At 40.6% G+C, this 25,139-nt stretch overlaps 1 protein-coding gene and 1 pseudogene across 11 annotated transcripts in view; one reads left to right on the top strand and one right to left on the bottom strand.

Annotated features, from left to right (window-relative positions):
• Positions 1-23,618, top strand: part of CTTNBP2 (cortactin binding protein 2) — a 149,823-nt gene extending 126,205 nt beyond the window's left edge. For 6 of the 11 annotated variants that reach the window (XM_025929492.2, XM_086691702.1, XM_086691708.1 and 3 more), the window contains 9 exons: positions 5,381-5,533; positions 5,709-5,896; positions 9,197-9,375; positions 12,106-12,311; positions 12,672-12,857; positions 15,254-15,317; positions 16,867-16,999; positions 18,255-18,350; positions 22,521-23,618. In XM_025929492.2, the coding sequence (XP_025785277.2) occupies positions 5,381-5,533; positions 5,709-5,896; positions 9,197-9,375; positions 12,106-12,311; positions 12,672-12,857; positions 15,254-15,317; positions 16,867-16,999; positions 18,255-18,350; positions 22,521-22,766 (1,451 nt within the window). In that variant the 3' untranslated portion in view covers positions 22,767-23,618. Of the gene's footprint in view, positions 1-5,380; positions 5,534-5,708; positions 5,897-9,196; positions 9,376-12,105; positions 12,312-12,671; positions 12,858-15,253; positions 16,835-16,866; positions 17,000-18,254; positions 18,351-22,520 lie in introns of those variants that run through there. The other 5 variants (XR_015245348.1, XM_086691745.1, XM_086691734.1 and 2 more) reach the window with 5 other exon arrangements.
• LOC112867091 (U6 spliceosomal RNA) lies at positions 7,607-7,707 on the bottom strand (annotated as a pseudogene).
• Positions 23,619-25,139: the final 1,521 nt, after the last annotated feature.

Here is a 25,139-nt window from a genome sequence, read left to right on the forward strand (position 1 = left end):
ACTCCACAGGCCAAGCTACTCTTGTCATCGCCCTGCTGTTAGACCCCATCGACTGCAGGGTAAACACTGCCCTTCTCTGAATGTGTGTCAAAAACATTGGGGTGTGGCCTCTGATCTTCCTTGCTGCTGTCCACCTTTATCTCCTAAGAACTCGGTCCACTGTGCCCATCGTTTTCTCCCCAGGAACCACTGCTGTTGACTGGTGACCAATGGAGAGGTCACAGAGAAAGTGCACTTTAAGTAGAGTGGATGGGGAGACGTTCGGGGCTTTTGAGCGGGGCAAGGGTATCTAACAGGAGCCAAAGGGAAGGAGCCGTCGGCTGGGTGTGGTGTCACCTCTTTTGTAGTGCGGAAAGCACGTAACAGGGAATGTCCTTTTGGTCAAGAGGTGATGGGAAAAGGCAGAGAGTAGGGAAGGCAGAGGTCTGGATAAGGGAAGAAGGGGTTCCTAGGCTGTTCAGCTGCAGCTTTTAGAATACTGAGGGGATAGGAATTATCTGTCAGTTATTCTTTCTTTTTCACCAAGAAATTAAACTGATCAAATTATGACTGCAAGTAAGGGCTATACTGATTTGCAAAGAATATGTTTATTCCTGTCGTTTAACCTTATCTTCTCTACAGGAAGAGATTTAAACTACTTGGATGAGGCTGGGCCAGCACGTTGAACTTTAATCTTCCATTATACACAGCACATATATTACCTCATTTGCTCCTCTACAACCGCAGGAGCAAGCCAGCAAGGAGAGTCACAGAGAATGAATAAAAGAAATGTATGAGCAAAAGATACAAGAAGGAAGAGTAGCAAACGTATGTTAAATAATTAGCTTTAAGAAGCTAAAACTTATATGGAGATTAAAATGCTTCCCATGAACAGAAGAAGGTAGAACAGAAGAACACATTTTAAAAAAAGACCTCACACAGTTGCCACCAATGGTTATATTGTTGTTTATTTTAAAATAACTTCTTCCTTTTCATATTGCCTTTCATGGGAGACAGTCATGGCACATAGCTCTGTTATTTGGTAAAGAGGGTGTGAATGTGTATTCGAATTGGGTCATTTTGCCACAGTGTAAGGTATGTAGTTAGATCAGTAAGACAGATACAACTTCCTGTCACATAAGATTTTAAAAAGTAAGAAAAAAAAATGTTTTCAACGCTAGACTGGTGTTTTAAAGTAACACTTAGAATTCTTGAGAGAACTTTCCTTTTCAGAAGTAATGAAGATAGAATTACCGTAGTCCTAGTAGGAGAATATGGTCATTGGAGTCCACATAACTGAGTTTACGTCCTTGGACGCTGTGTTACTTGAGGCTCTTTGAAGGTTTGCCCCTTGCTTCTCATCTGGACTCAGAGCATCACCCCTGCAGAGCCTTCTCTTAAGTGGACTGTGAAAGATGGGCTGTTCTCCATCCCGAGGGGGAGATTATGGACTTGTGGTCACTTGAGATGCACTTTAGAGCTTGGATTTAACTATAAATGTGGTAGGTTAATTGTTTTTAAGCCAACAAGTATTGCTCTAGAACTAACTCTCCAGAACTTTTAATGCAAGGGCATGCAAACCTGGACTTAGCCCTGAGCCCTGTGGCCATGGGGGGTGTCTGATTGAGATGCCAACCTGCAGGAGAGGATTAGGGCTGACACAGCCTGTAAAGTTGGAAGGAAAAAAGGACAAAAGGAATAGATTCATTTCAGAAATAGAACTTTGAAGTAGCATAAGGCAAGGGAATCTGAATGGCTGGCTTTCCGGCAACAGGTTAAAAGAAATCTCCAGCTATAATATGGGGTGGGTGGCTTCCTTTCATCTCTGTAGACCCTGATCAGAGGCTGGTTAATCCTTCAAACCGGAAACTTCCTGCCCCTGGGGTTGGTTAATACATTAGGCCCAAAACTCTGTCAGATGACCTGAAATAGATACGTACTATTCCACAAATAAAATTTACCTTTGGACCAACTTATTTAAGGATGTTGAACTTAAGTAGTTAGAGAAGTAGGTGTTACTGAAAAAATGAGGTAATGAGACTGGCAGTGTTGAAGACAGAGCTTTCCACCAAAGAAACCCAGTCTATTTGACCCTTGGTCAGTACCTCACGGGACACCAGGATAAACAAAGATGAGGTGCAACCCAGCTGAACTGCTGTGAACAGCAGCCTACCCCCTTTTTGTCTAGGGCACAAGCTGTCCATTTAATGTGCGATTAATTGACGAGCAATACAGCCCTCGCTTGTGGACCCAAGAGAATGTTAAGCCTCTCTCCAAAGACCTCCAGCACTCCTATAAACTCATTTGCTTTTTTCTCCAGCCTGAATTCTCCCTGGTTGCTCTCATGCTTGTGTCCCACCACCTGCTAGACATCTCTGAAAGGATGCCTAACTCCTCAGATACGTCAGATCTGAAACATCACCCCCACCCACACCCCAAGTACGCTCTTGACTCATGTGCTCTCTGCCTCCATGATCTGTACAACCTCTTCTCTGCTGGGACTTCGGCGGGGCCCTGCCCTTCTCTCAAGACAGTCAGCCCCTGGGTCTTACTGACTCCATCTCAAACACCGTTTTGTTCAGTGCCTCGGCCCTGAACAAATGCTCAGTCCAATGCCCTGGTTGAGGCTCCCATTACTTCATCAATCGGAGCCTGTGTGTTTTTCTGTTTCTTTCCTCTCCAGGTGTTCTTTGCACCGGAGTGAGATTTCAAAGCACAAATCAAGTCCTGTTTATCCCCCTCCTTAGACACTTCCATGGCTTCCCAGAGCTGGTGGCTTCTCCCTCCCAAGACGACATTCTGGGTCTTCCACTTGTCATTTGTGGCCGGGTTCTGAGGCTTCATATCATCAAGTCTCACCCCAGGCCGCACACAAAATACTGATGGCCCAGCCCGGACCATGTGAGTCAGAACATCTGCGGCTGGGTCCCAGGGGATGTTTCCCGGCAGCCCAGTCTGCCACACTGCTGCTGTCCACAGCTGCGGCTACTTGATCCCATTCCATAGATGTGACTCCACCCCCAGTCCCAGCCCATCATGGTAGGAGGTACGTATCAGCCTCGAGTTCACCATGATGCCCTCTTGCAGCTGTTCTCACCTTGACTTGATGCCTTAGTCCCTTCTAGGACTGAGCCCTGCCCTGCCTCCTTCTGTGCCAGTGTCATTTCTTACAACTAGTAAGCTTACCCGTCTCCTAAGCTATTAAGATGCTATTCCTTGTAATGGTTGCATTTTAAAGTGCCACATCCCCCGGTTAGAATCAGTCACCTCTGGTATGCCATAGCACTTAGCAAGAGAGATACAGCAGTGGGGGCAGTGGGGGGCAGTGGATGAGCATCTGCTAAAATGCAGGTACATGTTGCTACAGATAGATTTTGACTGGATGCCAGCTTCAGAGCCACTGGAGGTAGCTGTACATTCAGTATAGATCAAGGAAAAGCTGGAGGTCTTCAGTCCCTGGTGGAAAGGAGGTAAACCTACCATTCAACTTGGTCTGTTCTTTATCACTAGGTAGAAGAGGTTTATTTATCACTGTTGTTTTAATGAACTATAGATAGATCACACTTGCACAGTGAATGTATTTCTAAAGGACATTTCAATGCTGGGAAGCACAGATTTTTAGCACTTTTTTACTAAATAGCTGTGTTGAAGGGGATCAGACACACACACACACATCAGACACTAGTGTTAACAGCCCCCACAAAGCAACTAAATTGAGAGGTGGCTGTTACTGTTTCTAGTTTTCTAGTTTTAAAGCTTCATAGCATGCAGAAGAGCTATTTCAGTCTCAGAAGAGATTCATTTACAATGTTCTAGGAGTTCTCTTGAAAGTGAAAATGCATTGTGTCTGTAGTAACGAGGGGGAATCGAGTATAACCCATTGTGAGTATTTGTGAAAAGTGGGATACTTGGTAAAATTACTCTCAAGTATTTTAAAGTGATCTCTTTTTCTCAAGGTTAATTTGGCTAAGACTGAGGCATCTCAGAATCTTAAAAATTAAAAAGTGATCTTAATTTCAGTTAATTCACTGGTGTATCAGAAGTAGTGTATACATTGTAAATACAGTATTAACATTTGAGTGCTTAGGTTCTAGGCATATGTCAAGTACATTCTGTCTACAGACGTACTCGTTTCCTACATATAATCGTAATCTTCCATTTACTTTCCAGCTTTCATTTTGGGTCAGTATACAGTTTAGTCCCCCCATCTTAGTAGGAGGTCCACTGAGATTAGATTCAGGAGCCCTAGTCCTTCTTTACAACTGTTGGCTGAAACCCCAGTCAAACCACTTGAACCTCTCTGAGGTCTGTAAAATGAGAGAGAATTCATCTGCTTACCTTTGAGGTCCTGTCTCCATAATTTGATGAATATTCCTCATATGTGTAATTTAAAAGGTCATTTAAGGGCTTCTGACTTTCTGTATTATGAAATATACATCCATAAAATACATACTTATGTATTTATATTTATAGATAAGTGAATATTTTTTGCAGTTTATTTATTTTGAGAGAGGCAGAGACAGCACAAGTAGGGAAGGGGCAGAGAGAAGGAGAGAGAGAATCCCAAGCAGGATCCGTGTCGTCAGTGCAAAGCCTGATGCAGGGCTTGAACCCACGAGCTGTGAGATCATGACCTGTGCTGAAACCAAGAGTCAGAAACTTAACTGACTGAGCCACCCAGCACCCCTAATGAATAATTTTAAATAAAATAACCGTTTAGCCACTGACCAGGCCAAGAGATAGATTATTCCCAGCTTCCAGAAAGTGACTGTGTGCCCCATTCCTGTTCACAAGTTTTTCCTTCTATAGGTAACCACTAGTCCATCTTTTCAGACTTTATTTTTTTAAGTTTATTTATTTATTTTGAGAGAGAGAGAGAGAGAGAGAGAGAGAGAGAGAGAGAAAGTGAGCATGAACAGGGGAGGGACAGAGAGAGAGAGAGGGAGACAGAGGGAATCACAAGTAGGCTGCATGCTCAGTGCTGAGCCTAATGTGGGGCTTAGTCTCAGGACAGTGAGATCATGACCTGAGCCGAAACCAAGAGTTGGATGTTTAACAGACTGAGCCCCCCAGACGCCCCCCAGACTTTCATTTTTAAAAATTTTTTCTTAAAATTTATTTTTGAGTGAGTGAGTGAGAGAGGCAGAGCCCGAGTGGGGGAGGGGCAGAGAGAGAGAGAGAGAGAGAGGGAGACACAGAATCCCAAGCAGGATCGAGTCTCTGAGTGTCATCCCAGAGCCCGATGCGGGGCTTGAACTCAAGAACTGTGAGATGATGATCTGAGTTAAAGCCAGATGCTTAACCTACTGAGCCACCCAGACACCCCAGACTTTCATTTTTAACACAGTTCATACAGGTTTTTGTAAAAACTTTAATCACTAAATTTTGTTTCTGACCACAGCTTGTCTGATCCCAGTGAAACAGTCTCCTGTTAACAAGAAAATCATCATCATCTTAGAGAATTTGGAAAAATCTTCATTGTCTGAGTTACTAGGGGACTTTCTGGCACCTCTGGAAAATCGCAGCACTGAAAGCCCCTGGACTTTTCAAAAAGGTAATAAATGGCAAGACCATGCCCAGAAAGAAGCAAGCTTCTGTGAGATTATTCTAATCATTCTCTTGCTCAGAGTTCGAGTTACACCTCTTGTTCTTTCTTAGACTTACTTTACTCTGCATGGTCCCATCGTATGGCTTACCGAGGTTGGGCCATTGCTTTTGGTTTGTTTTAGGAAACGGAACGTCTGAATGTTACTACTTTCATGAGAACTGCTTTCTGATGGGAACCATTGCCAAGGCCTGTCTGCAGGGCTCCGACTTACTGGTACAGCAGCATTTCCGCTGGGTTCAGCTGCGGTGGGACGGTGAGCCCATGCAGGGGCTGCTGCAGAGGTTCCTACGGAGGAAAGTAGTAAATAAGGTAACAACCTGAGCTGCAGCATGCCTCCTGGAGAAGGGGTGTTAGCGTCTGGGGGCCTGGGTGGGAGTTCTACCGCTAAGTGACTGTGCAGCCTTGGTCAAGGAAAAATTTCAGATATTCAAGGATTAAATAAGATAACACATAAAACAGAACAGTTTCTGGACTGTGTTAAGTAAAAAAAAAAAAAAAAAGAAGAAGGAAAGAAAACAAAAAGCAAATAGGTTTTACTGTTGTTATTAACTGTTCTCAAGGAGTCTCTCCACGTTCTAAATGCTATAGATGGCTAGATTAGGAAATTGACCACTGGTTTTAAGAATAGCTGCCACTTCCTTGGAGTCTTCACCATTATCCATCCACTCAAGCCAGTTTCAATATGTTACTGCTATACCGTGCTATAAGAAATATAAAAAAAAGTCACATGAAACATTAAAATTCTCTAGCTTTAGACACATTTTCAAGAGTGAGTAGAACTAGTTCAGTGATTGTTTTGGAATAAAATATTCTGTAGCCCCCAAATAACAAAATCAACTTAGTGCCGACCAAATTTAGGACATTACTATTTAATTACTATACTTAAATCGAGCCACTATGAGTTTTCAGCTTTGATTTGATGGTACCGTGAGCTTGATTACTAAGACTTTATCCCTTAATCTAGCCCAACAGGCCACATTTGGAAGACAGTATCTTCTATCACAATATTTTAAGCTGCAGATAACACAATACCCGCCGCTACCTACTTCACAAAAAGAGGCTTTTTTCCCCTCTATAACCAGGTGTCTTGTGGCAGGTATCGGTGACTTCTGTTCACCTCTGTGATGTCAGGTCCTGGGTCTGGGGGAGTCTCTTGACCTCCCTTCAAGATGGCAGGATGTCAGCCAGGCTTAGGCACCACACAAAATCAGAGGCAGGAATCTGGATGCTACTTCAGATAAGAGAGCTTTGGCCTTCTCAGTTTCTTTCTCACGGAGCAAAGGATCTTTTTCTGAAACCCCCAGAAACAGAAGGCTTTCCCTACATGTGTCATTAATCAGAACTGGTTTTTTGCCCACCCCCTTGCCCCAGACCATGGCGAGACTTCTACCTTCTCTACCAAGTACCTGAACAAAATTCTGTGTCTGTTGTGTTAGAGTGTGTGAATGTGCACACATTTGTGGGTGCAGAATTGGGAGGAGAGTGAGGAGAAATACAGAGTGGGAGCGGTTCTGGTAATTCAGTGAGCTGTGCTTGCTTGCCAGTAGTGATTTGAGTTAGTATTTGAAATTTCTAATTTAATCAGAGAAATTTTCTACCCCAACTATGTTGAAGACTGTTGGCTGGTAATAAATACATGCTTTTGACCAAAGCCAGGCCATCGTATGATGACCACCAGTAGGAAGAAAGATGAAGTAACAGCCATCATAGTTGTGTAGCTTTTCTTATTATTGATGCTTCCATTAATTTTATCATTAATATTTAAATCTCTTTGCCAAAAAATTCACATAAATAATCACAAAAGATACTCATTCTTTTTAAAGCCTTTATTTTTTTATAAGAGCAGTTTTAGATTGCAATAAAATTGAGAGGAAGATACCCAGATTTGCCAATACTCCCTGCTCCCATACATGTATCATCTCCCCTGGTCATCAACATCCCTCACCAGAATAGTACATTTCTACCAAGAACGAACCTATATTGAATCTTGATCACCCAAAGTCAATAATTTACCTCAGGGAAAAACACACAAGCTTCACGAATTTGCACGTCATCCTTGCCCAGGGGTCATGCTGGTCTCTGAAAAGTACCAGTTTTATTCTGTAGATGTGGAACTATTTCAGGTAAAGTGTACCCCCCCCCCCACACACACACACACCCAGTTCTCTGATACACGTAGTTTGTGAAGGATTTATTTTAGTTATTTTGAAAAGTAAGTTCCAAGCTTTAAGCTGTGCTTTTTTCTCCACTGTGTTTGACAATGGAAACAAGGGGTGTGCCATGAAGAACAGGAAGGCAGAAGGGTAATGCCTTTCACTTACCAAGAATCACTACAAGGAGGTTAATAAAACAGATTCCTTGGGTACATGTATGATGGGCCTGAGAGGCTCCTGCCAACATCAGAAATCTCCTAACCACAGAACAGGTCCCAAGCTTTGGGGGCACTTACACGTTTGCTGGCACTTGATCACAGTTTCTTCGTACAATTCCTTCAAGGAATAGAAGTCAAGAGGCCTTTCAGGACAATACCAGGCATCCTACTAGCATTTAATAAACAATAATTATACCTTTATTAATAAGTAAATATTCAATTGTCATTAATTGTAGTACATGATCTCATTCTCACTGGAAGAATATCAGAAAAAGAGAAATATGATTGTTCTTCTTTTGAACAGAAGGGAAATTATGAGATCCCAAAGCCTCATGTAACATACTAATATCATTTTAACAGAGCTGTGGGGATCACTGAACCACTCTTTCATTTTGGCCAAATTATATCCCTTCAAGTAGGACCTACCCATATTCATAGACTGTCCCTTGTCTTAATATCATAATTACTTGATAAAACAGATTTATATGAATCTTATACAATACTGAGTTAACAGCCATATCTGACTTTTTAAATAATTGAAGGATATTTTGCCTAATACTAAAGAAATCTTTGTCCTTTTGTGAACCCTCTGTACTACAAATTTTGATTCTGTAAAATATAAATCTAAAAAGAACCTCTACCATCAAAGCCTGTATGTTCTATACTAGTGTTTAAAATTTGCATGTTTAAAAAATTTGGAAACAAATTTCTTTATGCCAGCAGAGCTGTGTACATTTTGATGAAGTTTGCATTTTATCTGAGACCTTTTTTCTAGGGAAATTAAATACGAGGCGAACATGCCACAGATCCACATGTACCATCTTGTCACTTACCCAAATATTGCAATAGCTAATGTCATTTTTTGCTTTATGAAATCAAAATCCTTTTTAACACTATGTGCAAGTCCCTGTGAGGTACTTTGTATGCATGTGAATAATAATTTCTTCCACAATTGATATTTAAGAATTTGTGTAAGGTTTCTTGGTCGTCTTGCTGCTCTTTTGTGTCTGAACCCTTTCATTTTGCCTCATCAGCTGCAGGTCTGAACCTCATGCTAACACACTTGATATTGTGGATTAGCTGTCCCTCCCCCAGCCCCTCAGGCAGATTAGATCCAGCTTCATTTTTGTTTTATAGTTTTAAATGTTTGTATTTTTAATTTGTGAACTGTTAAAAACAGAAGGAAAGGAATCACTGTTCTAAGCCAAGCCCCATGTTTGGCCTCTCTGTCTCCGTAGTTCAGAGGCCAGGTGCCCTCTCCCTGTGATCCTGTGTGCAAGACTGTCGACTGGGCCCTGGCTGTCTGGCGCCAGCTCAACTCCTGCCTGGCCCGCTTGGGCACACCTGAAGCACTTCTGGGGCCAAAGTATTTCCTGTCTTGTCCCGTAGTCCCAGGACATGCCCAAGCGACAGTGAAGTAAGTGTCATTTCTCCTTATTTACCTGTGTATTTATTTACCTATTTATTTATTTATTTATTTATTTATTTATTTATTTATTTTTGAGACAGAGACAGAGCATGAACGGGGGAGGATCAGAAAGAGAGGGAGACACAGAATCTGAAACAGGCTCCAGGCTCTGAGCTGTCAGCACAGAGCCCGACGTAGGGCTCCAGCTCACGGACCGTGTGATCATGACCTGAGCTGAAGTCGGACGCTTAACCGACTGAGCCACCCAGGCACCCCCTTATTTACCTATTTAAAATAGAGCCTTAGCGGGGCACCTAGGTGGCTCAGTCCATTAAGCGTCCGACTCTTGGTTTCGGCTCAGGTCGTGATCTTACAGTTTGTGGGTCCGAGCCCTGCAGCAGGCTCTATGCTGTCAGCACATATCCTTTCTTTCCCTTTCTCTCTGCCCCTCCCTTGCTCGCTCGTGTGTGCTCTTGCACCCTTGTCTCTCAGATAAATAAACTACAGTAAATTAAAATTAAATTAAAATAAAGCCATGGTCATGTTTGGGACCTGTGAGAGCCAGCATGCTGAAGGGCCACCTTGTATCATCTCCTGTCATCAACATGGAGTGGCAGAGCTCTGTGCTTCCTGTCAGAGGATGACCAAGACTTACCTGTTGGGTAGCTCCTAAGGAAACTGTTTTTACTAAGACCTAGTAAGTAGCAGTTTCCATCTGTCAGAGAAGGCTCCTTGGAATCCTGTTCAACATGTAGTGCTGTGTCTCCTGGTAAAGGCCTACCTGAGATATTCATCAAGGATCCTGTAACCAAGAACAAAAGCGTGCATTCTATTGATGAATTAAGAAGCTTCCTCCTCTATTAATGAGACTTAAATACTCACCATGTTTTCCTTTGTAACAGCTCACGAGAATAGACATATTAATAATAAGGTTAATGAAATAGCAAATCAGGAGGAAAAAATTCATCACAGTCCAACTTAGTAAGGTTCTGTGATTGGCTGTTAGCATCGAGTCTGTCTTTCTGGCATCCCGGGCAGAAATCCATTTCGGAAAGCAGAGGATACAGACAATCTATCTTTTCTACGGTAACAAACTGTCAATTTCAAAACAGCTAATTGGGGGAAAGGAAGAATTACAATATTAAAATATATACAGCATTTTCTTGCTAAAGAACAGAGATACATTTATTCGTATAATTGCCTCTTTTGTCATCAGTGTTAAATTTAAGCATTTTTCACATCCAGAGTCTAAGGATTCTTAGGAGCTAATTTTGGCCTTTCCTATCTGAAGCACAGTCTTCGCTGGCAACTGTAGAGGTTCTGAGATGTTCACCCTACTTGCAGGCCAACGGGTCAGGCTGCCGCAAGTACACAATGCTGGATCAGGGGCCAAGGACTTCATTACTCACAGTGTGGCCCCAGCCAGCACTCCATATTTGCATTGGTTTTCCTAGCTCCACAGGTCCCAGGGGATGATGCATGGTGGCCCATGGATGCTGGCTTTGCCTCACCACTGCCCAACAATGGGCTTAGGAATGCCCCCGTCTCCTGGTGGGGGGGGGGGGTGCTAGCAAATCCACCCACCCTTTGCCCTGGAAGGAAACATCACTTTTCTTATCCTAGTAAGGAAATAAATCTGCCTCCTGCTCCAGATGGAGACACCATCTCTATCTTCCAAGCCTGTTTGCCATACTAACGTCCTTGAAAAGATAGTCCAGAACTAAAGTGGACACTAAATGTGCAAAAATGCCATGGAGGATTATCTCCCAACAACCCTCTTAAGGAAGTGTGTTTTGTTTTGTTTTTTTAAATCAAAGCCTGCCATCTTTACCCCGTTAGCACCTTGTAGGAGTACCTGTGCAAGTTTGACTCATGCTGCAGAACACCAGACTTTTGTCTGTATTCCCTTATTACAGTTTTTTTCCTCTTGAATTACATATCATTAGACATTAACAGAGAGCTTAAAATAGAGAGATGCTTGATACCTGGGTAAAAGTTTTAACAGTCTTGAAAGGCGTGTGCTGATACCTAATGGTTTTGAAAACTTTGCTGTACTAGGAGATGTAGTTTAGTTTCTACAGCCTTTAATCAAGTGTCTTTTATTTTTAATGTTGCAACAAAGTGTAATCTTTTTTGAAGGAATTTTAATTGCTATTGGATGCCCGAAACTTGGGTAAAGTCCTGCTACTACAGCTGTTACTGCAAAGAGTCCATCTTAGGAGACAGCTGGTTGACCCCATCCCTGCTCTGCAGGGCTAAGCCCACCTACATGCAGACACTGAGACTTTGCCTTGGGGTAGACAGATTTAATTTGCCACTGATGATAAGATATACCCCAGTTTCAGAAATATTAGAAGATATGTGTCTTATTAAGAAAATATGGCAAGTAAGCTTAAGCTATTTAGACATACACTTCCAGGAAATATTTTTTGTAAACTTCTGCCTATAAATTTACCTTCCTTTCCATGTGTTTTATTCATGCATTCATTCAATCCACACTTAAGCACTGATAACTGCTCTCAGTGATTTTATAAAACAGTTTTTTTCAATACACATTGTATTTCTGAGGCAAAATGTCACTTATTCAAATGTTACTTATTTCAAAACTACCTATGAAAGGTAGCATATCTGTAGAAACACTTAGTGTTTTCTCCATGCTCTTCAAACTTGTCCTTTGTAGTATGGTGTGTGATTTGAGAGAGGTCGGGTCCTAACTGTGAACCGCCCTTCTCTTGCAAGGTGGATGGCTAAGCTGTGGAATGCTATCATTGCACCCAGAGTTCAAGAAGCAATATTGTCAAGAGCCTCTGTGAAAAGACAACCTGGCTTGGGGCTGGCAACTGCTAAAAAACACCCCAGCCAAGGACAGCAGGCTGTGGTTAAAGCTGCTCTCAGCATCTTGCTCAATAAAGCCGTGCTGCATGGCTGTCCCCTCCCGAGAGCAGGTACAGGGTTGGTGCTGGGAGGGGAGGGAAGGGGAGGAAACTGCCTCTTATATAATACTGGTTTGCATTTGTTATTAGGGAGCGATTTTTTCCTTCTTTGTAAGTAAAGAAATTATGTCGACTCAATGTATATTTCATACCATTGTTTCAGAATTCACTCTCTCTAAATTACTGGCTCATGTTTAAATTGCAGATCTCCAAGTGAATTTTGTTGGTTCACAGCATCCCTGCTTGGGTATTAAGCACAGCCATGATTCTGAAGAGTAATTTCTTGGAGAATTGCAATTGTTCTGTTTTGCTTGACTGAAACCACATTATCATTAACTTCCTTTTGGCAAAACGTGATTTGTGTTGTTTCAGAGCTGGACCAGCATGCGGCTGATTTCAGAGGAGGAAGTTTCCCTCTCTCTATAGTTTCAAGTTACCACAGTTACAGCAAGAAGAAAGGAGAGAGCGGTGCCTGGAGAAAAGTGAGCACCAGTCCTCGCAAGAAGTCTGGCCGCTTCTCTCCACCCTCCTGGAATAAGCCGGGCCTGAGTGAGGAAGGTGAGGGAGGCGTCTGTGCTGCCTGGAGGAGGGTGGGCACTAGTGATCGGGTTTCTGATTGCAAATGTGCTTTTGAGTTTTTCAATGCATATTTTCATAGAACTAACGGGGAGTAGTAGGTACATTTCCAAAACTATTTGGGAGAAATACTTGTTTGTTTTTTTGTGGCATCCACAACTAAATCTATATAGTTTTCTCCTTTTGTGTGTCTAAAAGCCACATATATTTCTTGAAGTATGTGAATAGACATATTTGATACCAGTTTAAGGCCTTTGTGAGTGAATCAGTTTTAACTATTTCTTGTTCATATATTGTACCATGTGCCAGGCTCTATTCTATACATTGGAAATAGAGCAGAGAAAACACAAAAATCCCTACCCTCTTAGAGTTTACATTCTAATAAATCATCAGAGATTCAATATAATGGAAGATCATCTATAAAAAAGATAGAAGTTCTCATTCTGACAAGATATAACGCATTTACTTCTGGTGTTAGACCTATTCATTTTGGCTTTGATAATAGGGTAGTCAACAATTATACAAATTATAAATGTCTTCTCTAAAGGAAATCCTTACTTGAGTAAGATAGAAAAGATGTTCCAACCTCTATGCACTGTGGATTTCTGATATATGTAATTAACTGTAGGTCTTCAGGAGCCCCACCCCTACCCCCAACATATCCTGTTGTGTATAATTTAATGGCAATGTTATAGCAGTAGAGTTGCTACAAAAGAGAATATTATGCCTAACATCTTGAAACAAGAAAAATTGCTTTTGTTCTTTAATGTATTTTCATACTTAAGCTCGTATTTTGTTGATTTTTAATATTAATACATGAGGTAATTATAAACTCCAGCAAGTTGTGTGTCTGTAAACGTGAGGAATTTTTTTTTTTTTTTTTTTTTTAATGATTGAATAGAAACTCACTGAATAAATTGAGAGTCTACTCATACTTTTTTAAGGTAAATGTTGCCATTATTTCCCAAAGTTACAGTGTTTGATTCAGGGAGTAAAGTCATTAGACTCCAGCCCCTAATATGGCCTGGAGACTCCCGAGGCGACCTTCTGCAGTAAGGACTATACCTCCCTCTTATTTATCCCTATGTATATTGCAAAAGAGCTCTAAAGTGAGTATTATCCTCTCCATTTCCAGGTAACAAAACTGAGGTTCAGAAACCCTTGGCTGTGTGTCCAGATCACCTCTTCTGGAAACATGGGGATCTGCAGTCCATGTTTTTGTTTCTTGCAAGTCCGGTGCTGTTTTCCTCCATCCATGTCACTTTAATCCCATGGTACATGGAATAATCCATAAACACTCCAGATAGGAGTCATCCAGTCTCTTCACTATTAATTCCAAGTTTGTTACAGTTTCTATAGGGTTTAAAACCAGCTTCTTGCTTGAGCCAAATAATTATCTAAATAATAAGCATTGTCAATAGCTTATATTTTTATAGCGCTGACAAAATCAATAAAATGAATATGAATGTAGAGCAACATTATGGAAATAAACTCAGAAAACTGTTACGTAAAATATTTAAAAGTTAAAAAAATTATAAATGATTTGATGTTTATATTCAATAATTATACTCTTTGGAACATGAAACCTTATTTGAAAGAATAATAAAATTGTGTGCAACCACAGCATACACGGACATCAACAGAGATTTATAGAATCCAAGAACTAATTCTACAAAGTAAAATTCATGGGTCAGTGGTTAGGAGAATAAACCACTAACTGGTTAAGTACCAAACATACCTCTCTGGTTATTTCATTTTTTATAATGGTAAAGTTTTTTCCCAGTAACTCCATTTGATAAAGGATTATTGCAGTCTTTGGGTTGATAGTTGTTTTGATGCCATTGTTTATCAAAATAGAAACCCCTTTGCATTCTGTACAGATAAGTAGGGATGACCATAACGTTTGATAAAGACACAACCTTTTTTTCTCCAGACCTAAAATAGGTCACCAGCTTCCGGAGGCAGGAGCCAAGCCCAGGTGCCTATATGGTAATAAGGGAAAGCCGCTAGTCCACCTCTCTGACAATGACAACAAAAGTATGGGGAAAAAACTAGTATGGAGATTATCTCTGATGATCTGCTCTTCATGAGGATATATTCAATTCAACTTCTCAAATCATTCTTTAAAGATCATTTGTGCTGGCAGCATTCGTACAATTTTGGAAGAGGGACCATTCATTTGTAACAGCAGTGCCTGGGCAGAAAGCTACATCCAGAGCTACTGCCCTGAGGAAAAAACGCCTCAGGAGATAGATTCAATCCAAAAACCGTACCAAAGTGCAGAATCCATAGTCTGTTTCTTTTTAATACAGAGTTCAAGATGCACAGGGACAATGATTCATTCTATTGGTAATTTTACTGTATTTTTCTTTGAACAGGTATCAGAATTAAAGCTGTGTCTCAGCAGAATTGTAACAGGAATGCTTCCCTGTCAAAACAAAAGTAAGTTTCCCTTTAAGTTGGAGCAAATGATACGTGTTCCCATTATTTGTGCAGCTATAATAGCGTTAAAATAATTTTTTTAAAAAATGGAGGTCATTCATTAAACTGAAATCTAAATGAATGTGTAATGGTAGGACAATTTTCCCTTGTAAGTTCTTTGGCCTAATAATCAAATTGACATAAAACAGATTACCAGAAGAAAAATTAATTTCCTATGTAGGGGAGCCCCAAAGACTTGGCAAGTCGGGCTGTTGAGGCTTATATGCCATTCTTAGCTAAGGAATGAGATAGGGGCCTGGGGTGCTTCACAGGACGCCAAGAGCAGATGCTTGCCTGCCAGACAGATAGGTATTTCAGATAAAAGTTATCTCTGGTAATAGCTCTTTCTGGACCAGCCCCCGATCTAAATTCTTTTAGGTACTTAAGGGAGAGGTAAAAGTTTTTCTTGAGTCAGCTGGGTCTTGATTGACTTCACATCAAAATAACCCACATGCCAGAGTGACACATTTTGGGATGGCATATTCTCCCCTTCAGATGAAATTTAAAAAAACATGTTCTTTAAGCTCAACCTAAACCCTTTTTTGCTTTTAGTTTGTTGAAAAGGTCGGAATCATTATTGGCTTCATTTTTCATCTAACTTGATCATCATTAATGCATTTGACATAAAGATCTGATAAAACCCTACATTTGTGAACTTTTAAACAGGCTTTAGAGGAGTGATTTTTTTTAAATACTAGATTTATAGAAACTTGCTTTTAGGTGCTAAATGTTTAAAGTGATCATTTTATTTTCTTAGGTTGCTTGTACGGAATTGATTGGTTAAGCTTACAGATTTTGAGGTACAAACGCTTGGTTAATCATAGAATAGAAATGTTAGGGCAGTCTGTAAATAGCTCTCCGTTGTAACCCAATAAATTGTGTGCCCTGTCACTTGACAGGTAACATTTAGAACGCTGGTTCACAGAATTACAGAAATGGGGTGTAAAGAGAGAGAAGATTGATAAGGGAAACCATACCAGATGCTTCTTTCTGCCAGACACACTGCTAACTCCATTATATATAGCAGCCCATGTGAGTTCCCCAGTAACTCTATAATACAGATACAAGGAATCCATTACAGCAAAGGGAACCCAGAAACTAAACTGTTCAGGAGGCAGAAAAAAAATGTGACCCATGGCCATGCTGCTAGTAAGCGGTAGAGCCAAGTTTGAAATTCAGATTTGTTTGAGTGTATCACACTGCCCCCTTCTTCCACAGTATTTAGTGTCTCAGTTTCATTTAGGCTTGGAGAAAGGGAAGAAAAGGGAACAGTAAGGAGACCGGAATGATGTAAACCAAGTGGATTTCTCAGTGAATAAAATTTTATCTTATTGAGAAGTATTTTGAGTGGGAGTTACCAAAATTGTAGGAGAGTGAGTTGTGCCATCAAATGACATTTTAAAATCCTTTTAAAAGGATATTTAAAAACTCTTTTCTTACCCCACACCAAACCCCCAAAACTGGATTGTGATTCCCACTTTGAAAAACTCTTTTCTGAACTTTGTATTAGGTCTTTAGAGAATGATCTATCATTGACATTGAATTTGGATCAGAGACTCTCTCTGGGTTCAGATGATGAAGCAGACCTTGTCAAGGAACTTCAGAGTATGTGCTCCAGCAGATCTGAATCTGATATAAGCAAGGTAAGCAGTTCAAATGGGGCAGGACGTTGAATGGCTTGCCCAACAGAAGAGAGATTGCTTTTTTTGTGTGTGTTTATTTATTATTGAGAGAAAGAGAGAAAGAATGCTAGTGGGGGAGGGGCAGAGAATCCAGACAGAATGCGAAGCAGGCTCCAGGCTCTGAGCACACAACCTGACGCAGGGCTTGATCTCACAAGCAGTGAGATCATGACCTGAACCAAAGTTGGACGCTTAAGCGACTGAGCCACCCAGACCACCCCAGAAGAGAGAATTCTTAGAACCAACACTCATTCTCTGAAAGAAATTCCTTATTGAATAGTATGGTTAATGCTCCAAATCAAACCATCCTTACCTAGCTTCAAAAAGCTTTTTCTTCCAAAATATCTTTTCTAAAATAATGGAGTTCTCTTTAGTACAGCCTGTTTTCCAAACTCTTCTGAAACACCTGAGGTTAAAATTGCAGCGCATTCAGGCAGCATTAGGTTACCCAGGCTTTTTTTTCCCTTTTTCCTAAGGTTGGCATATAAGTCATCTGTCCGTAAGAGAGCATCACAGCAGACTCATGTTATAGACACAGGAACAGCCACAACTTTCCTTACAAATAAGAAAATTGGGCCTGTATAATCCATGTAGTCATAGTCTTTAAGCTGTGAAAATTGAGATCCAAATATAGAAATCAGTGACCCAGATTCACAAAGGTGATTTCACCAGCATCAAGCTCAACCTGTTTTGGGACTCTTTGAGCTGCAGCAAATCTAACCAGACTTACATTATGAATGCCCTTTACGTGAAAGGGAGGATAAGCAGGTGGTTATAATGTGCAGGTTCCAATGAAAGACTCAGCTCTTACATCTGCACAGTCCTAGTCTCTAGGACAGAGTAGAATTGGCTGTCTTATTTAACCTAGCTGGAAAGGAGATGAAATACTTATCTACTGGAAAATTAAGGTAATGACTGAAATCTTACAATTTTAGCCTTTCTTGCCAAGAAAGATTTTTTTTTTCTATAGGGCTCATCTGGCCATCTTCTTTTGATTATTAAAAACAAAAACAAAAACAGACTCTCTTCCCATAGAGATTATTTCTCATGCATTTTCTGGTAGTTTCACTTAAAGACTTCAAGTCTTTGTTGTAAACAGTACAGTCCTTGAGGGCGTGTTCATAGAGCTCCTAAGGGTCAGAGAAGAATGGTAACACTTCTGTGGGTTTCCTGTAGTGACTTTAAGTTGTGCTTTGATAACTTGTGTATTTTCCAGATTGCTGATTCCAGGGATGATTTAAGGAGGTTTGATGGTTCAAGAAACAACCCTGCATTTTCAACTGTTAATCCAAGAATGCCAGTGTCACCAAAGGTAAGTGCCCATTTCCCTGCAAAATGTTAGAAAGAAATGCTGTGGAAGACTCCAAAATTTTGAAGGTCTTTTGAGAAGGTCTCCATTTGTTTTCATTCACGTATGCTAAAATTAAATATACTGCAACTTCTGTCTTGTTGGTTCCATTTTAAAATATATTCGAGAACCTTTAAGATTTCCTGCATTTTGGAATTCCAAAGGGCTAAATAATGTAAATATCTATTACATGTGGAAAAAAAAAAATCTCCTTTTTAGTTTTGCCATGACACACGTAGGTTTCCGTGAGATACTTTCCTTTAAAAAACACGTCAGAATGGTAAGTAGAAGAGCCAGGATTACAATAGATTTCATTAACCTCTCAAAATAACTTCTATGGTTGGTTAATAAATGCCAGATGGCCCAGCAGGGTACTCGTGGGTGAACAGAAACAATAAAACTACTTCTTACCCAGTAGTTACTCTGTGAGGATGTAGGTTTCACAGAGGCATTGAGTAATAGTTGGTTTGTTCACCAAGCCATGTCGAATGTGGTTCACATCCTGTTCCCATCCGTTCCCAGGGTGGCTTACCAAGACCTGTGGGGGATTTGCACCGTGCAGGATTATAAAGTAAACATGCTGAGAGTATTGAATTATTAATCCTTATCTGCTCACCACAGCCCCTGCTCTCCCACTGTTCTATTAGGTCTCAGTCCCAATTAGTTATATGGGAGCTGTGTGTTTTGGGGGAAGAAGGTGGGAGGTATTGGCAAGGCTGAGGTCCTAAGTAAAAAATATATAACATGATGATCTATAAAGGAAAAGCATGACCTTCTGTCTCACTCCTATCATAATGTCTGCCTCTCCTCCCCAATAGGGAACAGTTTCGAAAGCCCAGCAAAAGCATAATTTGGAGAGCATGTAAGGGACATTGCCCTAAGGAGGTGACTTGGAGTCTCTCTTGCGAATTTAGGCTGGAAGATATTTTGTTCAGGAGCTGTCCTTCAGCTTTTGGTTCAAAGCACATTTCTTGGGCCTCTTGGGACCACTCTTTATAAGGTTCCTTGTGGAACAGTCCATGGAAAGGCCATGAAGTCTGTGAGGAAGAACAGTGAACCATTATTTCTCCACAGGGTGAAGTCACTTTCCTCTGTAAAAATATTGGCTGGTAGTAACCAGCTGCCACTGTTTAATTATTGGAGACCAGGTTTTGTACCCCTATTTCTCTGTCACAGGACTGACTGGTTGCTACAGTAAGGTACTGTCCACAAAAACTAGTACTGAAAGAAGGATATGCTCAGGGCAGATTTTTTTTAAAAGAATAAGTTTCCTTTTATACCTTCTGGGCTCTTATAAAAGAACCATGGGGTTGTTTGAATATGTGATTTGAGGTGGGTATTAGGACAACTGCCTAATGAACAGATGGGAAGGGCCTGGTCTGCCATGGCTAGGAGGTGTTTTTCTCAGAACCTGCCAGCAGAGGGCAAAGTAACACATTTGACAGCTTTCTGAAAGCTTGGCAGGCTCATTGCTTTTCTGGATTTCTGATGAACTCAGCATTTCTTGGTTAGATGCCCAGTTTCTTCTGTTATCAGGAAGTAATTCTTAAAGGAAGAGCTCTCTGGGTTAGTTGAAATCACTTTCAACAATCATCATTTGCCATAACAGAACTCCTTACTGCTCCAACAGTAAGGGAATGTAGTGGGATTAATAAAAACAAATACATATATTTAAATCACTGATAGAAAGAACAGACACTAATATATTGTCTTCCTCTGAAAATCAAATTAATCTCAGACAAACAAAAGTTCTCATCTTTGCATAATGAAATCCACTTGATGATTTCTTTTTAAACCCCCCAGGGACCAGATCACATTCCCCAGAGGTCCTGATGTAATCGGTCTGAGGTGCAACCTGGACTTTGGGGTTTTTGAATTGCAGCCAGTGCTTAGACCCACTGGTCTAAGACAGCTTTGGTCTGTGGTCCTCTTTCTTGTCCACCCCACTTCTTGTTTCTAGATGTATCTTTATGTAACTTACTTTTACATGTAATCCACCATTTCTGTACCACACTCTACACCTTCCTGTCTTCACCGTATGTCTCCTCTTCACCTTTCACAGCCCTATACATCCTTAAAGATCCATCTCCAATAGGGGCGCCTGGGTGGCTCAGTCAGTTAAGTGTCCGACTTCAGCTCAGGTCATGATCTCATGGTTTGTGAGTTCAAGCCCCACATCGGTCTCTGTGGTGACAGCTCAGAGCCTGCTTCGGATCTGTGTCTCCCTCTCTCTCAAAAATACACCAAATATTAAAAAAAAAAAAAAAAAAAAAAAAAAGATGGATCTCTGGTGGAAAACACTGTTTTCCTTTACTTTCTCCTCCCCAGCTTCCCCAGCTAGGGAGCAGGGATTACTAGTACTCTCCTAGCTGGCAGCAGCCAGTCAATATGAATTGCTCTGATTTAAGAATATTTTTTTTTAAAAATTGAAACTTTATATGCAGCACCTTTCTGTACAAACTCACAAGGTCTTTTTTTGAGCCTAATATCAATGTTGAGCATCAGTAAACTTAATATGGTTAACAGAACTTTGGAGTATTAGCCCAGAAAGCACTAAACACCCTGAACTCTCCCAGTCCCAGGCTCTTGTACCTCTTAGCTTTAGGGAAAACACCTCAAAACCTGTGTTTAGTGGCCAGGGTGTCAGGAACATCACAGTGTATATCAGTCACTTGCCCTGTTCTCACACTCCCAGCCTTGAAGGTCTGTGGTCCTCACTAACACACCTCAACACTCCAAGCACCTGGTTAGCTGTGGTGGAGGCTTCTTGTTACTTCATTTCACATTAGCATTTCCCATCTCAGACCACAAAGACGCACACACACCATTCCCCCTGCCCCCCAGCCTCCTTGCCATCATGATGCAGATGACTGCACAGAGGAGCAAACAACACCACATACCACCTTTCCTCTCTCTGGGACCTGGCACTAATCAAGGCAAAATTATTTACAGGTTTCCTTCCCCTCACTCAGACACTCTATCTACCAACCAGCTGTTACCTTTATTACAACATGCCATTTCTTCAGATCAAATCACAAATTGGGATTGGTCTTTACTAGGCCCATGGCTAAGTCCCATTTTACAGATTTACAAAGATTCCCAAGAGAATTCAACTGCCAGCTAAGGCCACACAGTTTTCCTTTAGAAGCCACATTAAGTATTTTGCCTGTTACATTCTAGTTTTACATTTTAAGTCTTTTAATGGCTACATTATTATTTGGCTGCATTAAAAGAGAGAAAGTAATCAATGTCAACTGCTTGAGAGGCATTTGGAAATGCCTTAGGGGGCTCCATGTTCATTGGTTGTGGAATTTTAGACGCTCTAGGGGAAAACACCTTGAGTGAGAGTTGGGAGCCTTCACATCTTGCTCTTAATCACTGAGACTGGGGGCAAATCATTTTACCTGTCCCGTTCTTCCACTAGGCTTAAACCACTATGTTCTCTGCTTTAGGACAAGCACCTAGAATAGTGCCTATGCTTTGTAGTTAAACTATTAATCAATGCAGTTTTTTGAGCATTTACTTTTTTTTTTTAACATTTATTTATTTTTGAGACAGACAGAGCATGAATGGGGGAGGGTCAGAGAGAGGGAGACACAGAATCTGAAACAGGCTCCAGGCTCTGAGCTGTCAGCACAGAGCCTGACGTGGGGCTTGAACTCACGGACCGCGAGATCATGGCCTGAGCCAAAGTCGGCCGCTTAACCGACTGAGCCACCCAGGTGCCCCTTGAGCATTTACTTTTTAGGTTACAGGAAAGCAGAAATGTTAGGGGACTTACCCAAGGTTGATATAGTTGATTTTTGTAGAGCTGCCTACAAATAGTTGCTTTGACCACCTCAATTTCATGATTCCTTTGGGGCCAGGACTTCAAGAAGCTCCCATTGGTGAGGAGATCCCAGACTCGTGATTCACGGAGTCTTGTGACACACAAAGGGCCTGAAGGAAAATCAGGCGGTGGGTCTTTAGGAAGTCACTCAGTCTGCTATTTGGTTTTTCAAGAGAACCATATTTAGGGGGAAACTCCTACATACTTGCTCAGACACACGGAGGAGGAAGAGTGAGGACCACTGTTAGCAGTTGGTAACCATGTCAGAAATGTGACAAACTTGTTCTGTTTCTCTTGTCTTACAGGAGGTCAGTCCTCTCAGCAGCCATGAAACTACGGAATGCAGCAACAGTCAATCAAAGATTGAGTTGGGTGTTTCAAGAGTTAAATCTTTCCTTCCTGTTCCTCGAAGTAAAGTCACCCAGTGTTCCCAGAACACCAAAAGAAGCAGCAGCAGCAGTAATACAAGGCAAATAGAAATAAACAACAACACAAAAGAAGAGATTTGGAACTTCCACCAAAATGAACAAGTAGAAAAACCTAACCAATAGGCCTGCCTACAATTGTCTCATTCTTAACTTCTGTATATTTCACACAGAAACCAAGGACAACAAGATGTAAATACCTTTAAATGGAGGAAATGTTTTCACTGTAATATAAAGTATGAGTGCGGGACCACTATTCAATTCTTTTGTAAAGAATGTATTTATAACCAACATTTTGTCACTTTTTTTTTTTTTCCAATTCTGTAGGATTGAACTTCAATACCAGGAAGTGATGCCAACTTTTCAAGTAGTTTTATAATAGAAATATTGTAATAGTTTTAATCAACATGTTCAGGGGTATTAGAACTGTCAGTGTACTGTATATCTATATATATGTATATATGTATATTTTAAAAAGTCCATGAACCATATTGCATACACGTTACAAAATGTACAACATTGGCTTTTAAATAGCAATCATAATTTTATGTTGACTAGAAAGGGGCAATAACAAACCATTTCTAAACAGTTAATTTCCATTAAAAGCCATATTAAGTATTTTGCCTGTTAAATTCTAGTTTTACATTTTAAATCTTTTCATGGTTAAATTGCTGATTGGTTGCATTATGTATATTTATGCATATAAGTTTGCATTATGACTCCTGCAAAATATGAAATTATATAATGCAATAAAAGTGTTATCTTTCTTACAAAAGTTTTGTACCTAAGTGGATATAACTGCAAATGCTTCAATAAATTAATTTAGAGTTAACTCCCTCTTCTATTTAATTCTAGTAGCACAACTGATAAAGTTGACAATATTTTCTGGAAGTGTTTCTTTGAAAATTACTAATGAAATTACATATACAATTCAGAGTTAAAATGCTTTGACACCAATAAAATACTGAATTGGTGAAATGCTTTTGCAGTAGAGTTTCTATCTATATAGCTCTTTGTGTTCACTTACCGAATGTGTTCTCCACACTGGCTTTTCAGTAGCTGTTCACAGAAAGGCCCACTCTTGTCAGAAAGTGTTAAATAAAAACAAAACATTTAAGTGGAGCTCTAAGAATAAGATGTTCACTGAACATCTTTTTCTCTCATAAATACCCCCCAAAAGGTATGATTTTATACCAAAAATTAATAGTTGTCTAAGAGTATTGTAAGCCCTCTCTTGGCCAGAATGGTTATTTACATTGAAGTATACACATGTACATTGATACTATATTAAACTCTACAAAAATGTCTGCAAGGAACTTAAACTGTGATTAAGATTACTCCACAAGGGATGAATTAGAGATCTTTCTAGCAGGGAAGAACTCGATTCCAACACGTGTCAGCCTTCTACCTGGGCTTCATCTTTGCAAGGCGAATCCCAGGGGTATAGAGCTGGGCCCTTATGCACAGCAAAGTGTGCACTGAAGTTGGGATGGGGGGACCGGGGAGGACAAGGGACAGAGTGTGGGTGGAAGAAAGAGGCCAGGGGAAAGGCTTAGTCTTCAACACAATAACTCCTTTGAGTTGGACTCAAATTCTTGGTGCCCTGGTGGCATTTGCCACTTCTCTCAAGTGTTTTAACAAAGCCACTAAATAATCTCAAAATCAGAAACCAGATTTAGGTGGCTCTGATGTGTTTCCTCCTGCTTACTTAAACCTGCTCAGATTATATCCATTTGGAATTCTTAGGCATTGTGATTAGGCACCATGTTTTATATTAGCTGCTTTTCTGAAGATAAAGATCCCATTATAGTCAAGCACCAGAGAAAACAAAAGCAAATTTGAAATACATTATTAAGATGACTTATAGTACCTGATCTCGCAGCTTTGTCAGTAAAACTCAACATGTACACTTTTTATAATTGGATGGCAGACTGCAAGATGTCTAAAGAGGGCATTTAGATCAGAGGGTCAAAATACAGATAGAGATCCACTAATGGATCTTTATCTCAATTTAGTGAGTCACAACTAGCCATTTAAAAAAAATTTTTTTTAATGTTTATTTTTGAGAGACAGACATGGCACAAGTCAGAGAAGAGCAGAGAGAGGGAGACACAGAATCGAAGCATGCTCCAGGCTCTGAGCTGTCAGCACAGAGCCCGACACGAGGCTCGAACTCACGAGTTACGAGATCATGACCTGAACCAAAGTCGTTGGATGCTCAGCCGACTGAGCCACCCAGGTGCCCCACAACTAGCCATTTTTAAAAGAATAGAAAGTATCACAGTACATCATATTGTCAAGGTAAAAATGGTTTGTTTCTGTTATGTAGATGTATGCATGTATGTACTGGGCTGTGATGTGAAGCATAGCTTTCTGTGGACATGACCAAAAATCTTTCAGAGTCGATACGGTGTAAGGGAGTCTAGTGGTGGGGATGGCATGGAGTGAAAAGATCTTTGATGATAAACTGCCTTAGGGCTGAATGAAGCACTGTCATTT

This window comes from Puma concolor, chromosome A2, assembly GCF_028749965.1.
Source record: "Puma concolor isolate L17-30 chromosome A2, mPumCon1.1.hap2, whole genome shotgun sequence".
Lineage (NCBI taxonomy): Eukaryota > Metazoa > Chordata > Mammalia > Carnivora > Felidae > Puma > Puma concolor.